The following is a 26343-nucleotide window of genomic DNA, read 5'->3' as shown; positions in this document are numbered from 1 at the left end:
CAATAAAAAGTTAAGCGCAGTATGTGAATCACGTTCAGCGAGTTGTTCCTCGGAATTAACCAATTGGAGTTGTCGTTTACTTAAAAATGCGGAATCGGAATACTTTTCGCAGACTGTGGGTCGGTCCACGAAGGCCGTATCAGATTATGAAAACTGTCGTAGGGTGTAATCACTTTAAGTGATCGTAAATACAGAGCGTACAATGTATCTAAGTAAGTACAGAACGCTTCTAGTATTACTTAATACTGGGGACTACACACTACACACCGATGCTCAGATAGCAGCAGAGAGGATCCGAAGCTCGGGAGAGCTCCCAGCCAGAGAACTCCGATCTGTCCATCAGTCGGCTTGCGCTACCCGCCCAGTTCGGGCGCACCTCCCTCCTCGATCTTCGCTCGTGTACGCGGCACGCGGGTCCTAACTAAACGTTTAACATTCGCAGATAAACCTCACTATCATTGGTACATGTTACATCTGCACACGCACGCGTGTTTCGGCTTTTGAACGTTTGTTCCGGTACCGCGGTCATGCGCGGACGGCGTTTAGGAGTTTTCGCACTTTTCAAATAAGGGAAATTCTGGCGACGGAATCGCGCGTTTTCACGGAGGATTTTCGACGAAGCTTTCTTTCGATCTGCGCGTAAGTACCACCCCCTAATTACATATATACTATCATTCTCTATTTATAAACTATAAACTGTATGCATACTTTTAGTGGCGATAAATTGTCACATAAAACGTCACAAGCCTACTTTTGAATAAATATGTTGGTTAAATATTTAACATCGCGCGTTAGTACGAAATACGTACTTAATTTCAAGTCTATTATAGACTCGTAAATTTTATCGGTAGGTAATAAAGTGCTATTTGTTCTGTAATAAAGTCTATTTCTTCTTATTATCATTTGACCTAGACAAAAGTGATATGATTACTGGACTAGGGTTAAAACAATTAATTGTAAAGCAATCTTGATTCTCCAATGAAATCACTTATACGCCTGTCATATTATTTTGAGATAACGTATCCCAAATACGTTAAATGGTGCTAAAAACATTAAAAATATACGGACCAAATGTTATCTAACCTGCTTTCGGAGATATGTTAATTTTGTTATTCTGTGTTATTTTTACCAACAACGTTCACAGACCATTAACAAGTGATTTAAAAATGATTTTTTTACTAAAAAAACGTAATTCCGTTATGTTTATATATATTAGTATTTAAAACAGTAAAATAAAGCGCATGTTTTGTGAATATTATAATTAACAAAGCCTAATGCTTAAAAACTATTGCAGCTACTTATATTTATTTACCTATTACAGATGACAAGATCGAATAATTCGATTCGTAAACCTCGCTGTATCATAATAATTACCGGTACCTTTTATTAAAAAACAATATATATGAATGCTGTCAACACTAACAATATTTATTTGACCATAATTCAACGTTATATCCTTATTGTCTTCCCACAGATTTGTGGTTAAAGCATTCTCTTCCTAATGAAAACATATTAAACCAGCAATAATTATGATCCAAACACAACGCTCATTAAATTGAACCTTACCAAAGGTCCAATAAAATTATAGAATTGTTTGTTTTTATATATTTTTTTTAAATATATAAATAAATAACATGAAATAGATTAAATATATAATAATAAAAATACGTACATAGTTTTATTCCACGTTTACTTAAAAATTTTATATGTCACTGGGCTTCGTCGTGACCGGCATCAGCCTGACAAAAACTCTATACGTTTTTTTACTTTTATAATTAAAATGCAGTTCCACCAAGAAATGTCAGTAGAAAAACTAAATCTATGAAACAGATTTAATGAAACACACAAGATTTTTTTGTGGTAAACTGTAAAATGGCTTAAAAATAAGATCTGTGAGACAACTTAATTTTTACATGTTTCCAGTTTTAACATTATAATTTGTTCTGTGTCCGGGCAGATGAAGAATATTATGTTCTGTGTGTGAAGTAGTCCCGAAATCCTGGACGAGTGTCTTCGACGCGATACTACTCTCAGGGAAAATCCTGAAAAAGAAAATCGATTGGATCAAAGTCCACCTCGTAGTGTAGTGGTTGACGCGTAATCCTACCGCGCTTGAGGTCCCTGATTCGTTTTTTAGGAAGGTAGGCGTGAAATAATTATTTTTAAATGTAGATCCATATTGAAATATTTCATTGACCCTGGACTGGCCGCTGAAGCTTATTTTAATAATATTTTATGATAATATGGGTTTGATGAACGACAATTTTTTTTAAATACGTATCCTACAATGGACACAATATTGTACAAGTTTTTTCTCTCATATTTTTTTTAACACGAAACGTCTTAAAAAGGTTAAAATTTGTTATATAAAATAAAAATTTATTAATCCTATGATCGGGCGATAGTTGATTCAAAATATTTAACGGTTATTTGCAAGTATGGTGTTCTCAACCAATTCCTAAAATATTACTAAGCATACGCCATTCCGTATGATTTACCAATACCATATTTTCACATATATTTTTTCACCGTTTACGTAATTATTGTAATCACAAATTTTGCATTGAAATATAAGTGAAAACAATTTCGCTCAACTGGAGTGCTGACATATGCAAATATTGAATAAAGCAATATTCCTCGATAGTTCCTTGCCATGCTGACAAATTCACAGTACAAATATACTTTAAAATATGTACAGTAGCGAGTTGGTGTAGAGTGTAGCAGCAAGTGTGGGGTGATAAGCCTAGAGGCGGTTGTACATAATTCTTGATTAAAACAATGTCTAAACAAATTAATGATTCATTTTAATTAAAGAAGCGCTGGCTTTTTAATTAATTGGCAGTCAGATGATAGTCGCTATTTCAAACGAGATGTTTCAATTGTTACTGTTTCGGTGTAGGTAAAATACGAACATGTGACTATGCGCGTGTTTCTACAAAGAAAATAAAACTCGCGATCAATTTTCAGTAACGGAATTTCTATATAATTATTATTATTTATTATATATACGGCCTTAGCCAATTACAACAGTTACATGAAGAAACATAAATGCAAGAAACTGAACAAAAAGAACATAAAACTATTTAGCAAAGACAAACAAGGGAAAAACAATAATTATCTACAATATATACATAAAAACGAAAGACCTAAAACTTCGAGCCAAACTATGCCAATCCAACTTCATCCCACACTGTTTAGTCGCGAAGAGATCTACGAAAAGCCGGAAGATCTATCCCAAAGAATTCCAAGTCGTGTGATGAATTGACTAATCTACACATTCTGGACATTGGGGCATAAAAACCAAAGTTGCTTTTAGAAGATTTTATAAATAGCAGATTTTGACTTCTGGTGACACGGTTGGGAACATGTAAACAACAGAGATGGGGCATCACTTATAGCATTAAGTATTTTGAAAATGCATATAAGGTCCATCACAGTTCTACGTCTCTCCAATGAAGACAGATTAAGAGATTGCTGTATTTCAAAATAGGAATAATTACCCCTTTGTAATCCGAGCAACCATGCCACTTTTCTAAGAAAACGGTGTTGGACAGACTCGATATGGACAATATGAGTCCTGTAGAATGGAGACCAAATAGGAGAAGCGTATTCAAGATGGGGTCGAACTAGTGAGCAATAAAGAGTTTTGATGGTATTAATATTTTTGAAGTCCGCCGCCACTTTATTGATAAAACTGAGAAGTTTGAGAGATTTGTTTACAATATTATCAATGTGAATATTAAGTGTAAACATAAGTTGCGTCCGTTTTCTTTTCCAAATAAAGAGGACACAACAAAAAAAAATTACACCAAATTAGGTAATAATACATTCTTCGTTATTTTACAACAAATTAGTCAATAATTCGTAGCATCTTCACCGTATTGTGGCAGCTTTATTCCCGAGGAGGTGTTGAAGATTTTCACTTTCGTCTACTTGACATTTCGTTTTGAGGGCTTGTAATATTTTTTTTATACGTATCGTAAAAGCAAACACAACACCTTGCAGAGAAGAAAATTTTCGTTCGAATGATGTCGGTATACCGGTTTTTCAGAGCCAGAACGCAAAACTTCAGAGGAACATTCCTCATGGTAAGCTTAAAAAAAAATCTTTAAAACGTTTTTCCAAAAAGTCATTAAAAAAAAAAATATGATCTCAAAATGGAGTAAATCTTTAATTTCTCCGTCTAGCATCCCTTCCGCAAACCCCTACCCCTCCCCGACAAAAAAATGCGATAAACACGTATTTGACCAACGAAGCGATACGCACCAGGCGTGGACAAGGGAAGCGGCTGGGTAGGAGAGGGGTCGGGGTTTGTGGAGGGACTGTTTGTCCGAGAAATAAAGGATTCACTACATTTGAAATTCCATTTTTTTTTTAAATGACTTTTTGGAAAAAAATTATTAGGATTTTTTCAAAAGCTTCCCACGAGGAATGTTCCTCTGAAGTTTCGCAGTCTGGTCCTGAAAAACCGTGTATAATCTCAACAATTTATTTAAACTTTTGGTGGTCATTTTTAAATTTGGAAAAAAACGGACAAAACTTGACTAAGTAAATATATCTAAAACCTAATATATCAAACGCTGATTTTAGTTAAGTTATTTTATATATTACATATATTTATATATTTTAATCTGCCAATTGTTTCGGCTTATTAGGGCATTTTCAAACAAATGCGGAGATTAAGTGAACCGAAGGTCCAAGGCTAGGTACTTTGATAATATTTTAACGCATCATGCTTTGGGAGTATGTAAATATAGTTGTACGTAGATTGTCGATGTGGGAAACAATAATATTTCAATTAAAAAAAAAAAAATACGCAGACTCAAATAAAATATTTGACTTGGAGTTCTTTAAAATAAACGCCAAGACAATAAATAACACAAAGTTCTATATTATCATTATTTTAAAATTATCTTTTTTTGTTCTATTTATCCAAATATTTAGATTTTTGGGACATTTTTAACAAGCTGTAAATCAATTACTATTAGAAAATTGGCAATTAAGTTTAAGTAGAGTGGAGTTCAAACCTCTGACCCTAGTCTGTGAGTCCGCAATACCAGCGACAGGACCACAACCCGATATTATAATCATGTTTATTTCTTCAATAGTTTTAATGATTTTAATTTAAAACTTGGTAACTTATGCAAAATTAAATACTTTTATTGGATTTAATTCAACTTTTTAAAATTTTATATTTACACGGGTGTTTAACGTGACGCGTTTCGTCTTGTTAGGACATTCTTACGGTTCAGGTGCCAGTCCAAGGACTATGAAATATTTCCGTGTAAAAACACCTTTTTAATTAATATTTCATGTCAACGAATGCCGGGAATCGAACCCTAGACCTCTTCCATGGTGGGCAAACTCGCTGACCACTACACCACGAGGCCGGCGATAAAAAAATAAAGTGGTACATAAAAAAACAGAGTTTTTTAATTTTAATATATCGTATCTAGGTACGTTATAAAAAAACTGAAGCTTCTTTTCGTTTATTTTTTATTTATTTATTTCAACACATGTAGTTTATTACACATTATTTGAAACATAAGTCCCAACTCGATAGGACTAAAAGTCCTGTGTTGAGATGGGACTAGCAATTAGTTGACACAGACATATGAGTATATCACCATAAATATAGGATCATAAACCCAAATATTTATTTTAAAAAACGTATATGTGACACATCAGTATAGTAAACAGTAAGATCAAACATTCGGAAAATCATCAAGGAGCTTCCCACTCAAATCCCTCCCACCAAGGAAAATCCAGTCCTTAACTCCTCTTTTGAAGACTGTTTTTGTCATTGAGAGCTTAATACGCTCTTCCAAAATATTAAACACTCTCGGTGCGACAAATGAGAAATGTCTCTGAGCAAATGTCGTACGGGTTATGGGTATGACATAATTCGTGATCTGGGAAAACCTCGCCGGACATTTTGCTGAGACCTCTCCTTACTGTTCCACTAGAAGTGTGTAAGTGCTTTTTTTAGGTACAATTGTCTCATATCCAGCACCTTCGTGTATTGGAACAACTGTTCTGATACGTTGGGGGGCGCCGGAATATTATTCTCAATAATATTTTTTGTGAAATTAAGAGAGGCTTTAAAAGGGATGTCGCACAATCCCTTCAGCCAGCTATTTCATAGGTTGCAGTGGATTGAAACAGAACACTTCTGAGAGTGTTAATATCCAGGATGTCTCTAAGAGAGCAGAATAGATGGCACAGCTTTCTCAACCTAGAGTTTAGTGACTGGACCTAAGCCTCCAATCAATGATAACACCAATATATTTGAAAGAATCTACCCGTTGCAGAAGTTAGTCTGTGGCTGTTAAGAGAAAACGCGTTCTCACTTGTCTTTATACAAACGTATTCTCGTATCTTCAACCTGTATTATAGCACCATAACGATTCTTTTACACACTATAGATATTTATCATTCGTCTCTATTTATTTATTCATATTTTTTGCTTACAAACTATAGTTAATAATAAAAATAATGCGACCTCACTGGGGTTTCCCGTGCCGAGGACACTTAACAATGTACTTTTTAAAAATTACATTTGAGAATAAACAAAGAAGACTAACTTAAAAAAACGAAGATATTTAACAAATATTTAGACAGTTTTAAAAACAAGGTATTTATGTACATCTATATTATTTATATTACAAAACACACGGAAAATAACAAAAACCTAACATAAGCTGTACACTTGTGGAGCAGTTCGTTCAATATTGGTATGGGCGAATGAGACAATCCATTTTACTTCTACCTAGCTCCACTATCCATTTTTTTATAGCCTTTTCAAACATTTTCTCGTTACTGATTGTTTTAATAGATAGTGGAAGTAGGTTATAAATTTTATTGAATAATACTCAAAATCCCTTTGTCCGAAAGTGGTTTTAGTTTGTGTTTGTTTAAGTTGTCTATGTGTTAAGGATCTATTGATTATATTATTTGTATGTGATGTATTGTGGATCTATCGTTTTGTTTTTTTGATAAATTGTTTATTATGGTCACTAGAACCATCAGTTTTATCTGCTGTCTTTGGACGTACGGTATTCAAATATGATAACTATTTTTGAAAAACGCTAAAGGTACTGAGAATCAGAAAATTTTATTCTAGTAAAAAAATCTGTTAAGTTTTGAGGCGCGGAAAATGGGACAGCGAAACTATGAAAAATCAGCATTCTGCCTGTATTTAAACACTTCATAACTTCTTTCTTCTGTTAAATTTTGTGAAGTGTTGAAATCTATATTGGTGTGAATGAGATTCTACAGAATTATTGCACCTAATAGAGAACGCCTGAAAAAACATGTAAATACCTCTGAGACAGTTGATTTAATTATTTTTTAGAATCTACCCGCGTATTTAAAGAAAAGTTCTAGATTTAACGTACTAGGGAGTTTATCGAGGGTTATAGATATTTCAACAGATTTGAAGAAACTCTTCGAGAAGAAAAATATGGAAGTCCAGATATTTACAGAGCTTATGATGTGTAATTATTTTTATAGTCGTTATCCGTTTCAGTCAACTGAGATATCTGAATGATCACTTTGCCGTTAATCATCATCATCATTCCCTTTCCGCACCTAATGGTGCATAGAGCACTGCATTGGTATACAAATCGCAGCGTATCTTGATCATTTTTATTACATGAGTTAATTTAGCAAATTTAGGGGTAATATTATAATTTCTAGGCAATGAAATTGTATATTTTTTTAAATTTTGTATTCATTTTAGCACACAATCGTTAATCCTTGCAAACTTTTAAAGTAGTTTGTAACATTGTGTGAAAATATTATAGTGTGCAATGGGAGAGTCATGTGTGCAAATATAGTTGCCCCTTGTATACGGAATTATCATACAAACATGGCGTGCAAATATTATAGAATGCAAACTGTAGAATATGAGAGTGTCATGCGTGCAAATGTAGTGGCCTTTTGTAATCGGAAGTATCATACAAACATATTGTGCAAATATTATAGTACGAAAAATGTAGTACATATATGGGAGTGTCATGTGTGCAAATCTAGTTGCATTTTGTATGCGGCAGTCTCATACAAACATGGCGTGCAAATATTATAGAATGCAAACTGAAGAATATGAGAGTGTCATGCGTGTAAATGTAGTTCCCTTTTTTTGTACGGAAGTATCATACAAACATAAAGTTAAAATATTATAGTATGCAAACAGTAGAATATAGTTGCCGTTTTTGTACGAAAGTATCATACGAACATTGCTTGTAAATATTATAGCATGCAAATTGTTGTATATGTGAGTGTCATGTGTACAAATATAGTTGCCTTTTGTATACGGAAGTATCATACAAACATAATACAAACTGTAGTATATGAGAGTGTCGCGAGTGCAAATATAGTTGGCTTTTGTATACGGAAGCATTATACAAACATGGTGTGAACATATTATAGAATACAAACTTTAGAATATAGGAGTGTCATGTTTGCAAATCGGAAAACTTGCAAACTTTTTTTTATTTTATTTTTGCACCACAACAGGCCGGGAGGCCCAATTACAGCGGAGAATTACATCACAGAACAACCCAGGCTTGAGAAAAATCACATTTTAATTTTTGTGTTCTCACCGGGAATCGAACCCGGAACCTTTCGTGCGTGAGTCAATCGTCTTGACCACTTCACCACGGAGGCCGCCATGTATAAATAAAGAGTTTGCAAAATTTTGGATACGAATGGTCATACAAGTGTTCAGTGTGCAAATACAGTAGGAAAACTTTTGTATACGAGTGTTATAGACAGTATTGCTTACTATGAGGTTTGCCTACTAACTTGAAACCGGTAAATTTGTACTTTTTTCTAAATTGGGTAGATATTTGATTGAGGCTTATCCTCACGAGCCCTGTTTTTGGAACCCCGTTATGCTAGTGTTGTGTGTACCCTGTGCCTGTGCCTGTGCCAGACAGTCCGTTCCTTTAATCTGTGGATAGCCACGAGGTGTTGATTAGTTTCGGTCAACACCGCTAGGGTCGCGGTCGCGGGGTGACACGACCATCGAGAATTCCGATTGCAAAACAGCCGAACCATTGTCGGAGGGTACGCCCCCTCCAGCCCGATCCGTCACAGTCAGGTCTCAGGTCATCACAATAACATTTCTGTGCCTCTAACACCTTCCCATCTCGTCAACTATCAACCTCGCCAGTGGCGTAGAAAATAATTCATAGAATCAGAATATCGGTATTAAAATGACCTCTCATCAAAATCAGTAGCTTACGACAGCTTTTGACGAAAATTTTTAATAAAACATTTTATATAATCGATAATAAATATTTCCTGTGTGTTTAGTCAGCAATTAATTAAACAATTAAAGCTCATTAGGATTTCATAAAACAAATAAATCGAAAGCTTTTAAATATTTTTAATAAATATGTTTTTGATCAACTTCGAAATTCAATTAAATGTTTTTAAAATTTTATATTGCGTAGTTTTTAAGACGCTATGAACTCATTTAATAAACACTTAATTGTTTATATATTTGTGTAAAGTACTTTAACTTTTGAGTTCTGCTTTCCACCACCGTCTTATTTTAATGCTACTATATAAAAATATTTTTGAATTAAAATTAAAAACTTTAAATAATACTATTTTCAGTATGTAGTGGTTATGAATCAGATTTCATTGATAATATTTAATAAAAAACTTAAAATAAACCATACTTATTTTCATGTTCTCCTCAAAATTCTCATAATAATAATGATAATTGGCGTGAAATCGCATACATCAACTCATTCAGTAATAATATCACTCATATTTTACCTTAGGACAGTATTTTTTACTAGTAATAACATGGGTAAAATCGTATCAAATTGTAAAGATAAGGACGGCGTTGAATCATTCGGAAATTTATATATTGAATTGTTTAAATTGCTCAAATTTCTGTTTTGGGAAAACTTCAGGAAAATTAAAAATTAGAATCAAAGAACATTTAAAATGTCTCAACAATAGTAACTTCTCGGAATTCGTAAATCATCTTATATCCGAAAACCATAATTTTAATCAAGAAACGGCTGTTCATATTAATAAATTAATATTAATAAAAATGTATACCCACTTCAGGTCTTCTTTTAAAAATATTCCCGTTATTATTCATATTATCCTCTTTCTCTCTCCGTCTTTCATTCTTATCATTATTATTATCATTAATAACCAAATAACAATATTTCTTTTAGTCCTCTTCTAGCTTACTTCGAAAATAAGGATATCAAATTACCACCCGTGTAAGAAAAAACCACTTGATTTATTGGGTCCACGTGTAGTATTTAGTGAACATGATAGAAATAAAATAAAAAGGAATCAATTCATTAGTTACGTAAACCTTGACAAAGAAGCTTGTTTGTTTTGAAACCGGTCAGTGAAAAATAAAAATAAGTGGCCAAAAACAAAGTTGTTTTATTTATTTTATTATAATTCTAAGTCAGTTCAAGTTATAATGATGAGGAAGTAACTTCGAAACCGGTCGACGTATAACTCAAAAGTGTTTTATACAAATTAATGAATAAATAAGTATGAAATGTCATACTACAAAGTGAAACATGTTGTTCATTTTAAAAATGATTTTATAAAGCCTAAAAATCCATATTTAAAAATCATTACAACCGTCAAATTTACTATTATTATATTTTTAAAGTTATTTACGTATATAAGTGGTTACGACTTCGATCCCCTTTAATCTCGTAACTAGCAAAATTTAAAAGCGGCGAATTTATTTTTAAATTACTAGAACCCATAAATACATCGCTGTTTATTTTTGTATACGTTGCGCGTTGGTAATCAGCATTATACAGATAAGTTCGTTTTTAACTTTGACAGCTGGTAGCTTCGGGCTGGATTGTTTGATTTAGGGCGAATTTCTGTCGTCCTTATAAATGATATTTATAAGGCAAGTTTTAAACATATTTCAGCATATATAAGTATTTGCATGTTTGGTGGAGTGAGTGTCCGGACGAATAGACTAATATATTCATGAAACCGGTAGACATAAAAAGTCGGTAAGTGGCTATATACTAATATTTATTAACATTAGTTACAAAGTGTGACCCTAAAGTTAATACTTTAGGTGGCCTCCATGGTGTAGTGGTCAAGACAGTTGACACGGTTTCAGAGGGTTCTGGGTTCGATTGCCCGTAAGAACACAAAAAATTCTCGAGCCTGGATATTCTGTACTGTAATTCACCACTAAAATTGGGCCTCCTGGCCGATTGTGGCGCAAAAAAATAATAATCGCTAAATAAAGTATCTTATTTTTAAAATTAATTTTAGTATTGTGATTGATCGGGTTGTGGTCCTGTGGCTAGTGTCTCGGACTCACGGACCAAAGGTCTGTGGTTCGATTACCACTCTACCTCAACTCGATTCCCATTTTCTAATAGTGAGTTATTAACAACTCGTTGAAAATGGCCCTCCAAATTAAATATTTGGGTAAATCATAAGAACTCAAATATTTCTTTTACTAAAAAAAAAAGTACGCCACTGGAATATTTTTATGAAGCTATTAATAATGCTACTATATTGTACTTATTTTTAAACTCTTAATTGGTTGAATTAAAACTATAATTTCAAATCTCAATCTCAATTACGTGCGTTAGAATTCTCACAGATGGTGCACAAGCTTTTAAGTGGTTCAGGCAGTTCATTAACTGTCGAATACTTTCGGTTTGAAGAGTAAAAATAAAAACAAGTGAGCAGAACAATTTTATTACGCTCATGGAATTAATTAATTATTATAAATTCTACAAAACACAGACAAGTCAACATGAACATAATCAACATACTAGAGAAAAAGTAAAGATCAGACTATCATACATGAAAAAAGGGAAGTCATATCGCACCATTAGGACGAAAACGACTCATCTCAATTATTTTTTGGGAAATTGCAAAAGAAGAATGTAAATTGTGACACCTTCGTATTTTTTCGTCGTTTGTTTCGTTTTTTTGAAGTAAACATTAAACTTTGAGTTAAAAATTATACCGAAGGCTTTTAGCTATGAATCTATGAAAAAAGCGTTATAAAAATAAATTATTATTAGTTTAAATAATACATTTATTTAATGAGTCATTATTAGATTGAAAAAAACCCCAACAAAAGCGCTCTAATAAACAAGATAATGACATAATTTTTATTAGGTCAGATCAGGTCACTAGACACATTTTTTAAATTTAATCACGAAATGACATAAACGTGAATATGTGACCAAGATTATCGATAATTTAAATAATAAAATGACATTAACTTAAATTATAAGATTATCGGTAAGTCGAAACGTAACAATCACACAGCTAAATTGATCGTTTTAATCTTTATAAAAATAAAGTGAACATTCCATTTGTATCAGAATAAAATCGACTCAACCGGCTTTTAGTCACCATATTATGTTTGTCTGCGCTGCGTCCTTCACACACAATAAAAACACAACACTATTTGCGTCGCTTCCGTACTGATATGGAATCTAATTTTTTTAAGTAATTAAGAGACCGATGTGACGGTTTTGTCTTATTCCCAATTAATATATTTATCTGTCTATGTCCATGCAGAAGAATACAGATCTGTGTGAAATAGAACCTTAATGCTCGACCAGTGTTCCCGACTCGATAGCTGCCCTAAGGTAAAAATCCTGAATAAGAAAATCGAGTAAAGATAAGCCCGCCGCCTCTTTGTGCAGTGATTGACGCTTTCGTCTACCATTATTGTGATCCTGGGATTGATTCCTGGCAAGGTGAACATGAAGTATTGATTTTAAGAACTGGCTCCTAAAACGTAAGACTGCTCGCCTTACTTTTATGTAACGGATTATGAAATTTACCAATGTAATCTGCGAAAAATATTCATTAATTTGTACCTACATACAGGTACATGTAAGTAATATATAAATGGCTATTTTTTTGTAATTCTGTGATCATTTCTTTGATTTAACTGTTGAAAACAGAAGATTATTACCAATAATCTATCAAATCAACTCAAATTTCAATTGAGGAGGAATATACAAATTGTGATAGTAAACAATTATAATATTTTTTTATTTTATTTATTTTTCAACAATATTTTTCAAAATAGTCTTAAATTAAAGTCCTGCTGAGTTGCATACATACAACTCGTCAGCAGGTTCTTATAAATTGCATCGATTATTCACACTTAACCTACAATAATAATAATTTTACTTGAAAAGCATTACATATTACATGATTAAAAATTAAAAACTATCACTAATACAAAAACTTTTTTCTATTAACCATAATTTGAGCAAACGTCTCACTCCTGTATTTAACTCAGTATTTTGAATATTGTTTGGTAACATGTTAAATATTTTAAGTATACTGTATTGCAGTGTCCTTTTGTCATATTTATTGCAATATCTAGGAACAGATAGCCCTTTCATACTAGTAAACCTGGTGTTGTAATCATGTACCAACTTGTGTTTATACTCGGAGTGCGACGCATGCTGACAAATTAATTTGTACCAAAGTAGTGCCCTAACAGATAATTTATTAACATATTTATACATCAATGATTTTGAAATATTGTGTCTCTGGCGGTATACATCTTTATGTAGTAGCAATTTTATCATAGAATTTTGAAAAGTTTGAATAAAATTAATATTACTTTCACTTGATAACCCCCAGGAAGTTAAGGCGTATCGTATAACTGATTCAAAGAGAGAAAAATAAATAATTCGTAAAGTATTAACAGGGACATAATATTTTAATATGTACATTCTATTACTTATTGCTCTTAATCGGTTACACAATTTTCTAATATGTACATCCCATTCATTTTATTAATGAAATCGGCATTCACTTCGTAACACTTCATTATAAACTATTATGAAAATAAAACGTTGTTATTAGTGTTACACAATTTTATTATTGACAAGAACACTACTACAGTTTCGGCAGAGCACTCTCACAATCTTTCAAATGCTCTCCCGAAACTGTAGTAGTGCTCTTGTAAAATATTAAAATAGCGTAACACTAAAAACAAAGTTTTATTTTTATTAAAAATAAATATTTATTTAATTTATTTTCCCATAAATATAACTACTAGGGTATTACTATTGACAGTTAAATATAGTGGTTAGCTGAGCATAATCGCTTTTATGGACGATTCGCCTTTGTGCCCCATATACCACTGGGCCTGGATATGGGAATGATGATGATGATTTTTTTAGAAAAATTGCTTTTCAAATTCAAATTATCAGATTAAAAAAAAAAATATTCTTCTCAAATATGCGTGTGTTTGAGACTCATCCAGTTAGAAATTTTATGGTTAGTTACCACGTTCCTTACTTTTGGAGGCAGTTGTAAATTAATGTTTTCACAGATAGCAAATGCTGAGGAATTTTCAAAGTACACAGTGAAACGTGGCCTATTTTGTAATTTTTTTCCATATCAGCTTAAATCAACAAAATGCGTACAAAGGCCATTTTTCATCTGTTGGTGGAGATGCGTATCGCTTATGTAATGTTCAAATCTGTAACGGTAGATAACATTTCTAATTCCTATCTTGTAGTCAGCCTATTTATCTACGTGTGAAGCGATTAGTAAGGCGAATATTATGTACAGTATCTTCTAAGTTGCAAAGTAAAAAGAAGAGGTACAAAGCTTTATATTGAATAGGGTATTTTCACAAGTCGGGAAGAACATTTAAAATATAATACATATTTAAAATGATTTTTTACGATTCCAACGATATATTGATGTGTTCAAAACTAGTTTTCATTTATAGTTTTTTTTCTTTTTTTTTCTTTTTTTTTCTTCTTTTATTTTTGCACTACAACTGGCCAGGAGGCCCAATTACAGTGGTGAACTACATCGCAGAACACCCAGGCTTGAGAAATATCACAATTATTTTTTTGATTTTAAAAATGAGCACATGCAAAACCGCTCGCAGTTGGCATCACGTCATTTTGACGTCACGCGTTACGACCGTCGACTGCGCTTCTAATAAACATTGCGTATAAGTTTGACGCCAAAACTGATGTTTAAGTGCCGTTTGTCCCAAAGGGCGCGAATCGTCTAGTTTTCGGGTAATTAAAAGTATGCATATTTCAAACCTTTTTAGAAACTGTATCAGACGTCGCAATAAAAAAAATATTAATAGTTGCCATTGTAATTTTTTTCTCTTTCAAAAATAAAAATAATAAAAAACGCGAAAAGACTTTGTTGTAATAAAATAAATAAAAACAACTTTGTTTTTAACCACCTATTTTATTTTTCTACCTACCGGTTTCAAAGCTATACAAGCCTCGTTATCAAGGTATACCAAAATAATGAATTCTAACCTATTTTATTTTATCAAGGTTTACTTAATATTATAGTGCGTATGGTCTAATTTCCTGTAGAACTGAAATAAGGAAGTTCAACCCTACGGGAACTCGGATACAAATGATATATTCTTACGCGCGGGAAAAATTCAAGCATTTAATTGTATGGCGAAGTTTCTTGGAAATGTATGAAAAAATAATAAAAATGCTTTTAATGAAAGCGAACTACTTTGCATGACGTCACTATTTCACTGGTTATTCCGAATCATGTAGTGATAAGAGAGTTGTAATCGATTACCGGTTTTCGGCAAGTCAACTGACTAATCAGCAGAACTCATCGAGAAGAAGGGGAAAATAATTAAAAAAATGGAATACTTAAAAAAAATCACTGAGCTGATAATACGATACATAAAACGAAAAAAAGTTTGCTTAGTTAAATAGTTTACTAACAAATAAAAAAAACCCCTGATCTTTCTCATTTCTCGTTATATGTATATATCTATACAAATACATATGTACAAACATTTTATTTATTGTTTTCCAAATTCTATTCTTGTGTAATGTAAATTTATTTTTGTCATATTTCGTATATTGATAATTATACGTTTGAGATCATTTTTAGTCTAGTTTTAAGTACCGATTATGTTATGACCTTATTATTGTATGTGACTGTAGATTTCAATAAATAAATAAAAAAATTAAAAAATAAAAATTAATTATGGGTTGCAAAAACCAAGTTTAAAGTTGCGTATGTTTTTATAGTTGCAACACGCTGTTGATTGAATTACAAGTTGACTTGTACAGCGTGTTTATCTAAGTCTAATGGCGTGGGAGGTCTTCACCGGACAGGATTTCCGTATTTTGTCAACGCACCACACTTCTCTATATCTCATCAGACTCCGCATTGCTTTGTTCTGTGAGAAATCGGCAAACTAGAACACAAAACTAGAGATGAAATAATCGAATTAATTTACTCAGCCCCTTCCCAAGATTATTCATTTTTTTAAATAATAAATTCATTCATTCGATCGTTGATTCATTCAATTACTAATTCATTAGAATAAATCGCTGCATTCGGACTTTTATTTAATTTATTTATTTATTCATACGAAGACTCATATTATCAACAATAACGCATAACTTAATTCTATGAGATAATTTATATAGCGCCTTTTATATTTTTGTGAAAATCAACTGTATTTACAACTGCAACCAAAATGTATTTACAAGTAATTCAAATAGATCAAGTCAAAGAAGGAATCGTGTGCTAGAAATACCACATTGTAAAACGAGGCTAGCACAGAGACATGCGTATTTTATAAGCCCAAAATTTTTTAATGCTTTTTTGACTTTTTTTAAATTTCATTTATCCCAAACTTTCAAAATTTTCCTTCTTTTAAAAAACATGCACCATCCTGGATTCAAACTAAAGATATTAACAATTTTTTCCATTGTTTTTTTCTTTTTTCTTTTCCGAGAGTGTTTAATATTTTGGAAGAACTTATTAAGCTCTCAAAGACCAAAACTATTTTCAAGAGAGTAGTTAAGGACTGGACTTCCCTTAGTGGGAGGGATTTGAGTAGGAAACTCCTTGATGATTTTCCGAATGTTTGAGTTTACTGTTTACCATATTGATGTGCCATATTTATGTGTTTAAAAAATAATCTTTTTTATGTTTCTGATCCTATATTTTTGGTGATATACTCATGTGTCTGTGTCAACTAATTGCTAGTCCCATCTCATAACAGGACTGTTAGTCCCATGGAGTTGGAACTTATGTTTCAAATAATGTATAATGTAAATAAATAAATAAATAAAAATATGTTTGCTGCCCTTTAATAATAAGGAATATTTTTATCTTTTACCAATTTTTTTATTTATTTTTTTAATTACTATAAAATAAAAAGTACCTTCTAATCATCAGAATATTTTTATTTCTGTTTCTTATATTACACAAAAAATATTATGCCTATCTATTTATTATAGGAGCTAAAAATTCATAAACATTTCTTGTATACCCACACACAAGCCTGCCTTTATGGGATTTTTTTTGTTTACTCTTTCTACTGTTAATATGTTTTTCATTGCTATTTAATAATCATTTATTTTTTTAATACTCTGTCTTATTTCTTATGTATATTGTAAAGAAATAAAAAAAAACTTAAGGGCGCTGTAAATATCACGGGTGGGGACAGAACCCGATTAATGTGATTTAAAAAATCTGTCCAACATATAACAGAACAGAAGTAGGACATTTATATAATGTATATAACTTTCACCATTCTGGTTTTATAATATTCTGTTTGAACATTTTATTTTCTTTAATTCTTCCATTTAATGATTTTTTCACGATTGGGGAATTAATCTTTAGGTGCCTTGTATGAAGAAGGGCGGTGGTAGAGTTAAGTAATTTATGTATTTATTTAATTGCCTTTTAGGGTTTTACATACTTTACATATATACATATCAAGAACAGACATGCATTTTACACAAAAATACCAAAAAAATAAAATGAAGTAATAAAAATAAGAAAATAAAAATATATAAAAAGTGATATTACATATTTGTAAAAAATATTTGAGTTTACATGGAGTACATAAATATATTCCAGTAGAAAGAACAGAAGTTCATTTTTTCCCATCGGTTATATTAAAAGAATCTTAAAATTACAAAAAGTTAGAAAAATAATAATTAAGAATACAGATATAAGTTAATAAAAGGGATACAATTTAAAACAACAAAGTATTATTTACGTATTTAAATTTGAAGGTAATACATTGATACACTGCCTTTTTAAATTCAATAGTGTTATATTAAATATATACATATCATTTGCAAACGCATGAATTCTCCTTATAGACGAGTGCACTGTAGTTTGTTGTAGATACATTTATAAAGAAGAGTTTATTAAATCCAGTAATCCGGCCGGGCACTCGCAAGTTAATTAGTTTTAACAGTTCGGAACAGTCAAATATTAAATTTAATATTTAAAATAAAAATAACAAATAATTTAATTTTCTTCCTGTTTCTAATGTTTGTAAACTTAAGTATGTATAATTAATATGTTCAACTGGAATACTTAATTTAAAATTAACGAAACCATAAAATTTATGCTGAACTCTTTCGATATTATTTATATGCACTTTATAATATGGTGACCCTATAACACACTAACGCATTTAAAATCTACAGGATGTTGATTTTAAAAAAACGTTGTATTAAATTTTAACCAAACGAGCTACCCTTTTTTTATTCGGTGTTGGATTAGAGGGTTGTGTATTTAAAAAAATACAATGGGTTAAGAAAATATAATATTATTTACTAAAATACTTTATTTCATTATTTTTGATTTTTCAAATCATTTTTAAAAAATGTTGCATTTTACTAATTATAGTCCTTCAAAGAACAAGGGGCAATTCAAATTTGATTTTTTTTTATTTTTTTTATAGTCGATTACTCTAGAACTAGATAACAAGATTTATTGTTTATCAATAAGTGTGTATACATATTTTTCCGATATAATTTGTACTGTGCATTTTAATTACACTATATTAATTATTATTATGATGAACACAAAATATTAAATAAAAAACATTCTTGTTTAAAAATAAATACTCGTAAATATATGACATTTTCTTAAGTAATTGTTTTTTTTCGCTCTAATCCAAAAAAGATTTTTCAAAACATTAATTATAACAATATATAACATCAAGATTTTAAAAATCAGTATACTGTACATTAAACATGTTTTTGTTTAAGTTTTGTGAAAGCGCCATCACTACACAATCGACCAATTCATGATTCGATTAAATGAAAATACCTACATATTTATAAACCAGAGTTTTTAATCCATAACTTAATACTCGTACGTATTATTGTATATTTACTATTAAGAATCACAGCGGAATTCAGACGAACGCAGAAGCATCCTGTGTATATTGTATTACCATATCATTAGAAACTAATAAAGCAATACTTCTCTATGTCACGCTCATAAGCGCGTCTGAGCGCGAGAGAGACAGAGATTATTTTCATAATGCGTATGCCGTGCGATGTCATATCGTGGGTTTATTCACGGATACTACACAATGCGTATGTGTAAGTAAAGCGCACGCGCCAGCTTATAAAAATCCGCCAGAAAGAGTTAATCAAAACAAAACCAATCTTCGTGATTTTTGTTGTCTATAGTAGCTGCAGCCTCTATCTAGACATTTTCTTATAACGTATAATGGTAATTATTTCAGCTCATTGAGTTTTTCAATCTCCTGTCAAGGTCTTGTCAAATTGAGCGATATTTAAATTTTATCTGATCTACGATCGGATTCCATTAAGGGCTTGACTACAGTCAGTAGCTAGTTAGTAGATCCTTCCTATAAGTGTTCAGACGCCAATTGACATCTTAATAGTCCATTGTAACTGTTAAGTATTATATTGCTCACAACAAGATGGTGCCCTTTGACTTATATTTTCAGTAATAAACCTTCACGCTCTATTTACTTCAAATGCTATAAAAAATCAATACCTTGTCAAAAACTAAAGTTTAATTAATTGCAAGAACTGAACACATCATATTATGCATGAGTGAAGCTTTTAAAAAGCTCGTCATTAAACTTCCACAAAGCTCTCGCGTTTGTGTATACTTTGGTGAGTATAGATAAATACATAGCTTAATTAATTAGCTATGTGGGGTTAGATAAAAACATACACTGAATATTGGAAAGTTTTATTAAAATCCTCAATTTTTAGAGCAATTTTTTTCCTAGATTGTTACACATATTTATGATTATTCTCTAAACTTTCGGCCACTTTGGAGGCGTAGTTGGTTTTGATAAACAATCTAGAATTTTCTGGTGAACTTTTTGCAATTTATCGTCTTTCCTTGCAATATGGCCAGTAGGCATCATCAACAAATGTTAATGATAAGCTATTTTTACTTTTTCTGGGTTTACTTTAATAATTAGTAAATGTTACATTTTTTGGTTCCTTTTTAATTTTGGGTAAATGTGACTTATTTGGTAACATTTTGATAATTAATAAGAAAATATTAACTTTTCATAATAGCTCGAGTTTTGATAATAGCTCTTGTTACATTTTCCGATACTTTTTAAATTAATAATAATAAGAATGAGTAGTTTTCTAGAAACTCAACTATTACTTCTTGTGGTTTGTTTTTGATAATTTGTAAATATGTCTCCTTATCAATTTTTACAATCGGTAAATTGAAAAAAACTTTCTGTTGACTATTAATAATGGGTTAATGTAACTCTTTCTGGTAATTTTTAAATTAAAGGTAAATGTAACTCTTTGTGATGAGAGAGGCGTCTTGGCGCAGTTGGTTAGACGGCCAACTGTGAAACTGACGTCGCGAGTTCAATTTCCGCCAGTTGCAAGTAAAAATCCAAGAAAGATTTTTTTCTCAATTGGTCTTGGTGTTATGATGTATTTTTCATTACCTCCTTCCATATCCCCTGTATCCTGCTTTTTGACAAGCCTCAAAATAAAAGCTTAGCGGGTTATTCCTTTTAGAAAAATAAACTCTTAATCATTAGTAAATGTAAATATTTTTTATGTTCTCCGACATGGTTGATATAAAATATTTATTAAAAAGGGTGTTTTTACACTAGAATATTTCATTTTCCATGGACTGGTACCTGAAGCGTTAGACTGATCATCTACTTTCATGTAACAAAAAAAAATATCAAGATACGCTGCAATTGGTGTATTAATGCAGCGCCCTATGCACCATTAGACGCGGAAAGGGAATGATGATGAAATGTAACTCTTTTTAATACCTTTTAATTTTATGTAAATTTAACTCTTTCTGGTACACCTAATATATATAATTGGTACATGTTATAAAATCATAAGTAAATGTTATTATTTCCGGTATTTTTTAATCATAGTAAAGTTAACATATCACAATAGGGATGGAAAATATTTTAGAGAAGACGATATGTAAGTCTAGGCATTTACAGGGCTCATGATCTGCTATTATTTGGTTTGAGTGGTCACTACACACTGCGTAGCGTTCACTATTCTGTTTAGGTTCGAACATCTATATTGCTTTAATTCTTCCATCTGTTGTCTACAAAAATATGAACCAACTCAAAGTATGATAATTTGTGACTGTCATTAGAAAATTTTTAAAAACAGCAAATGCGATTATTTCTGGTTTCAAATAAAGGTACATGTGACTCTTTCAGGTTCCTTTTCAAGAATTAAAAAATATTATGCATTTTAATTAATTGTGATCTGAATTTTCAGGGTACCACAAAACTCGGTGTAGGTAGTGTCGGGTGAGGATGAGGTGGTGCTGGAGTGCGCTGGCGATAGGGGCGGTGCTCCTGGGCGTGGGCGTGCTAAGGGCGGCGGCCGACCCCGCGCCTCCGCCCTGGCCCCGCAGGGCCCCGCAGGAACAGGACAACGAGCTTGCTAACAACAACCACTTTGTCGGGTAAGAACTTGTTTTATTGATTGTAACTATTCTACATTGCAACGGATATATGTAAAATTTGTTTTACTAGGGAATATGGAAGTATAAGCACTTACTTCTAACCTGTCACTGGCTGGTTTAAACGATCACTTCGCACATCGTGTAGCAGTTAACATTCTGCATATGTTTGATAACAAATTGCAATACGCACACTATGATACACTTGTCCGCAGTGTATTAGAAAACTGGTCCATATTTTGGGATCCGTCTGAGTCGAACCAGCGCAAAAGCGATTTTTGCGCTAATTATATCTTAAAGAATATAACTATTATCCATTCAGGTATCCATTTTTTTTTTCTAACCGGAAGGCTGGATTCCAGCAATCTCGAATCTCGTCGTTATATGCTTTTTAGGAAATATTTTTATATGTTCTGCATATAACATATTACAACAGAGATGAAAAAACGTCTTAGAGAAGGTAATATAAAAATCTAAGAATCTACAGGGCTTACAACCTGTCATTGGCTGGTTTAAGCGGCCACTTTACACACTGTATAATATTCACCATTCTGCCCATATTTGAATATCTATATTCGTTCAATTCTTTCATTTGTTGATGTTTGTTGCTGTTTGAAAATGTTCTTCATCACTGTTGTAATATTTTGATATTAACAGCTCCCCAGGGAGTTAAATTCAGTCCATGTCTACAAAAATTTGGGAAAATTCAAAATATTGTTGATAAATCTACCTGGTACATGAAAAAGTATAGAAATTGAAAAAAACACAATTTTCGGGCGATGCCTAGTATGTCGGTGAAATAATGTAATTAGACGAATCTCACCCGCGTAAATAAAGGTTTAGCTCTTGAGCTTCACAAACACCAACAGATGAAATAATTGAACGAATATAGTGGTTCAAATATGGGCAGAATGGTGAGTGTTACACAGTGTGTATAGTGACCACTTAAACCAGGCAATGACCGGTTATAAGCCCGTAGATGCCTAGACTTCTGTATTACCTTATCTAAGATGTTCTTCATCTCTGTTGTAATATGTTAATATTAACAGCTCCCCAGGGAGTTTAATTCAGTCCTTGTCTACGAAATTTCGAACAAACTCAAAATATTATTATTGACTCGGTTGATATATGCCAATAAATTATTTTCTAATTAGAATACGTCCCTGGTGCTAACTGAATTACAAAAACCTCCTGATTAAAATTCTTTCAGGCACAATTAATTTGAAATCAAACGACAAAATGTTTCTTCTGTTCATTTCATTGGCAAAATCTCCTTGTTAACTAAATAATTATTACATTGATACAGATGGTTCGTTTGTGTAACTTTAATTGATTCGTTTCTACCGATACATAAATATTAATTAATCGACACTTAATCCAATAACGAAATTAGAACCGATTACATTACGATAGTTAAGGTAATTTGAGCTAGTATTATTTTTGACAATACAAACGCCTTAGTATTATAATTTTTTTTTTTTTTTTTTTAAAACAACACACTAATAGTTATAAACAATACATAAAGAATAACAACAAATAACAAGACCAATTATGGGTTTTATATTTTTTTAAATTCATTTTTTTATAGTTATTTTATTTAGTTCTATAATTAACATAGTCTAGTATATATTTACAACACAATGTTTACATCTTTACTTATTCTAACATTATTTATCACTATTATACACTATTATACACTTAATATCCTAATTTATAATATTCACTGTTTCATATGTACATTTTCATTAATTATATTTACTATTTACACTATATATTACCTAATATTTTTCACATACATACTTTTTACATTTAATTTTAAATATATTTACATTTATTTAATTTTTTATGCTTTCTGGCATTTCCTTAAATAATTATAGGAACAAAAATATAAAAAAAACAAAACGTACAGTTCGCTAGGGGGAAAGGAAGTGGGATGGGGAAATAGGGAAGAAAGAGAAGAAGAAATAGTAAGTAATTATCAAACAATGAAAAAATAATAAAAAATGATTATAAATGTACACATACAACATACATACATACACATACATACATATACACGCATGAACATGCATATATATATACTCATATATACACATATAAACATATACGCATATACTAATGCACATACATACGCGTACATGTATATAATTAATAATATAATACGGAAAACTAATAAGTAAAAAGATAAAAAAATAGTAATTCAAAATTTTGCTCTTGTGACGTCTATGGCGATTTTAATATATTTTTTAAAACAGTATTTTCTTTCGTTGAAAAAGATCTATGGCGATAAAATTTTTATCGTATTATAAGCATACTCGATGAATGTATTTATTATTTATAGTTGGTATGAACGTTTTAATAAAATATACGTTTAGAGGAAACGCGGACTGACTTTTCTTCATACAAACGTATTCCCGTATTTTCTCCCTGTATTGTACACTAGTACAATGATTTTTTTACACACCCTTGTTCCTTACGGAAGCTAGAGTATAGCTAGAGTATAAAAATATGATAAATAATTTAGAAAACCGGAAAAAGTACTGACATAGAAAATTTAGTTCTGATAATTTTCTGTAAAAAAAAAAAGACCTTTCTGTTTTTGGGTGCAGAAAACGTAACAACAAAACGTAGATTTAGTCGGTTTTAGTTAGGCATAACGAATAAATACGTGTATAGGACATACTATAAATTGAACATTGGTGGATTTATTACCAAATGGCAACTTTTTCAAACCAACTGATAAAATAAAAACGTCATTTAGAAAATTTAAGTTTTCTTATAGCTCTAAAAAATTTATTATTTTTAAAGTAGTAATGTTGTATTAATTTTCTTCTTTACCTAGTTGAATACCCACCATTTTATTTTTATCTTAAATTATTCTCAACTTTATTTTGTTATTAATATAGAAATAGAACTCTTTTTTGTTGGAAATAGAACTCTCAAATATTTGGTACCTATAATTTTTAATTTATTACCAAAAGAACTTAAATTTAACTCACATTGTAACAAGAGCAAAATAAGAGAGTGGCTACTCGATCAAGAGTTTATATATGAATAGTAGTTTAGGTGTAAATATTTTAATTTTTCATATATTTTCTCGTATTTAAAAAATAAATGTAAATATGATTATTTGTATAAACATGTTTATTCTGATCTTTCCAGCTGTTAATTTTTATCTGTTATTCATTGTTTTTATAAATGTAAATAATATTATTAAGTCAGTATAAATATAATCTTCACCAACAAGCTACAAAAAGTGGCTTGGTGGGATTTTAGTTTTAGTAAAAATATAACAAGTGATTTTTTTTTTTTAATTGTAAAAATGTAAAATTATGCTATTAAATAAAAAATAAAATAAAAATAAAAACATATTACAATAGAGATGAAGAACATTTTAGAGAAGGTGATATAGAAATCTAAGCATCTACTGGGCTTATGACCTGTCATTGGCTGGTTTACACACTGTGTAACATTCACCATTCTGCCCATATTTGAACATCTATATTCCATAAATTCTTTCATCTGCTGATGTTTGTGAAGTTAGATGAACCTTACCCGCATAAATAAAGGTTTCAGCTCTTTTTAGCTGACTAATGTGATTTTTATTTTATATTTGACCTAAAACACTTAATATTCTATTTTAAAGTTTGTGCAATGTCGTATATTACTGTTTTTAGATAAAAAACGTAATGCATTTCGGCTGCCTTCTGATTACAAGTCGTATGAGAATAAATTTAGTCAAGGAAAACTTATCACAAGCTAATTAAAAAAACGGTTTATGGTTATTTTAAGTTATGTTACCCAAATAAAATGCTAACAGGTTACGATTCAAACCTGTTAACACCACCCGAAACACTCAAAATATTCGAATCTATGTATTCAAGTTAACATTTTTTGTCAAATTTATTAAACAATTAAAAATCCATATATTGGTACTCCGTTACTAAATTGTTACTCCGTTACTAACGTTATTAAATTGTGTGGGTGATATAATTTATTAAAATACAGTACCTAAAAATCTTCAGATTTAGTGAGAATGTATAAAGGGTTAACAAATTACAACAGGGATGGAGAATACCTTAAATAAGGGAATATGGAAGTCAAGGCATTTACAGGGCTTATGACCTGTCATTGGCTGGTTTAATCAACAAATGGAAGAATTGAAGAAATATAGATGGTCAAACATAAGCAAAATGGTGAGTGTTACACAGTGTGTAAAGTGGCCACTTAAACCAGCCAACGACAGGTCATAAGCCCTGTAAATGCCTTGACTTCCATATTCCCTTATTTAAGGTATTCTCCATCCCTGTTGTAATTTGTTAATCTTAATGTCCCCCGAGGAGGTGAAATCCAGTCTTTTGTCTACGAACATTTGGACAAACTCAAATATTGTATAAAGGGTTGTCAAACACTTTAATTATTTATTTGGAAAAAAAACAACAGTGTTTTCATATGATTCATATAGAAGATATGGGTACATTAAAACTTAAATTGTAAAAACGGTCAATAATCATTTTCCACAGTTATGTCGTCCCAACTCAACTAAAGACTTTTAGTGGAGTTGGGACTTATGTCTCAAAAAATGTGTAATAACTACTCATA

The 26343-nt window shown here is 31.2% G+C and overlaps 1 protein-coding gene across 1 annotated transcript in view; it reads left to right on the top strand.

Moving 5' to 3' along the window:
- Window positions 1-258: 258 nt before the first annotated feature.
- LOC148277301 (fibrillin-2-like) overlaps window positions 259-26343 on the top strand; it is a 155537-nt gene continuing 129452 nt past the window's right edge. The window contains exons 1-2 of the mRNA XM_088233078.1: window positions 259-639; window positions 21555-21744. Of these exons, the coding sequence (XP_088089204.1) occupies window positions 21593-21744 (152 nt within the window). The 5' untranslated portion in view covers window positions 259-639; window positions 21555-21592. The remainder of the gene's footprint in view (window positions 640-21554; window positions 21745-26343) is intronic.

This window comes from Micrasema longulum, unplaced genomic scaffold (genome assembly GCF_059751315.1).
Source record: "Micrasema longulum isolate JH-2025_06_02 unplaced genomic scaffold, ASM5975131v1 h1tg001054l, whole genome shotgun sequence".
NCBI lineage: Eukaryota > Metazoa > Arthropoda > Insecta > Trichoptera > Brachycentridae > Micrasema > Micrasema longulum.
The sequence above is the reverse complement of the archived record's forward strand: the minus strand, read 5'-3'. Positions and strand labels throughout refer to the sequence as shown.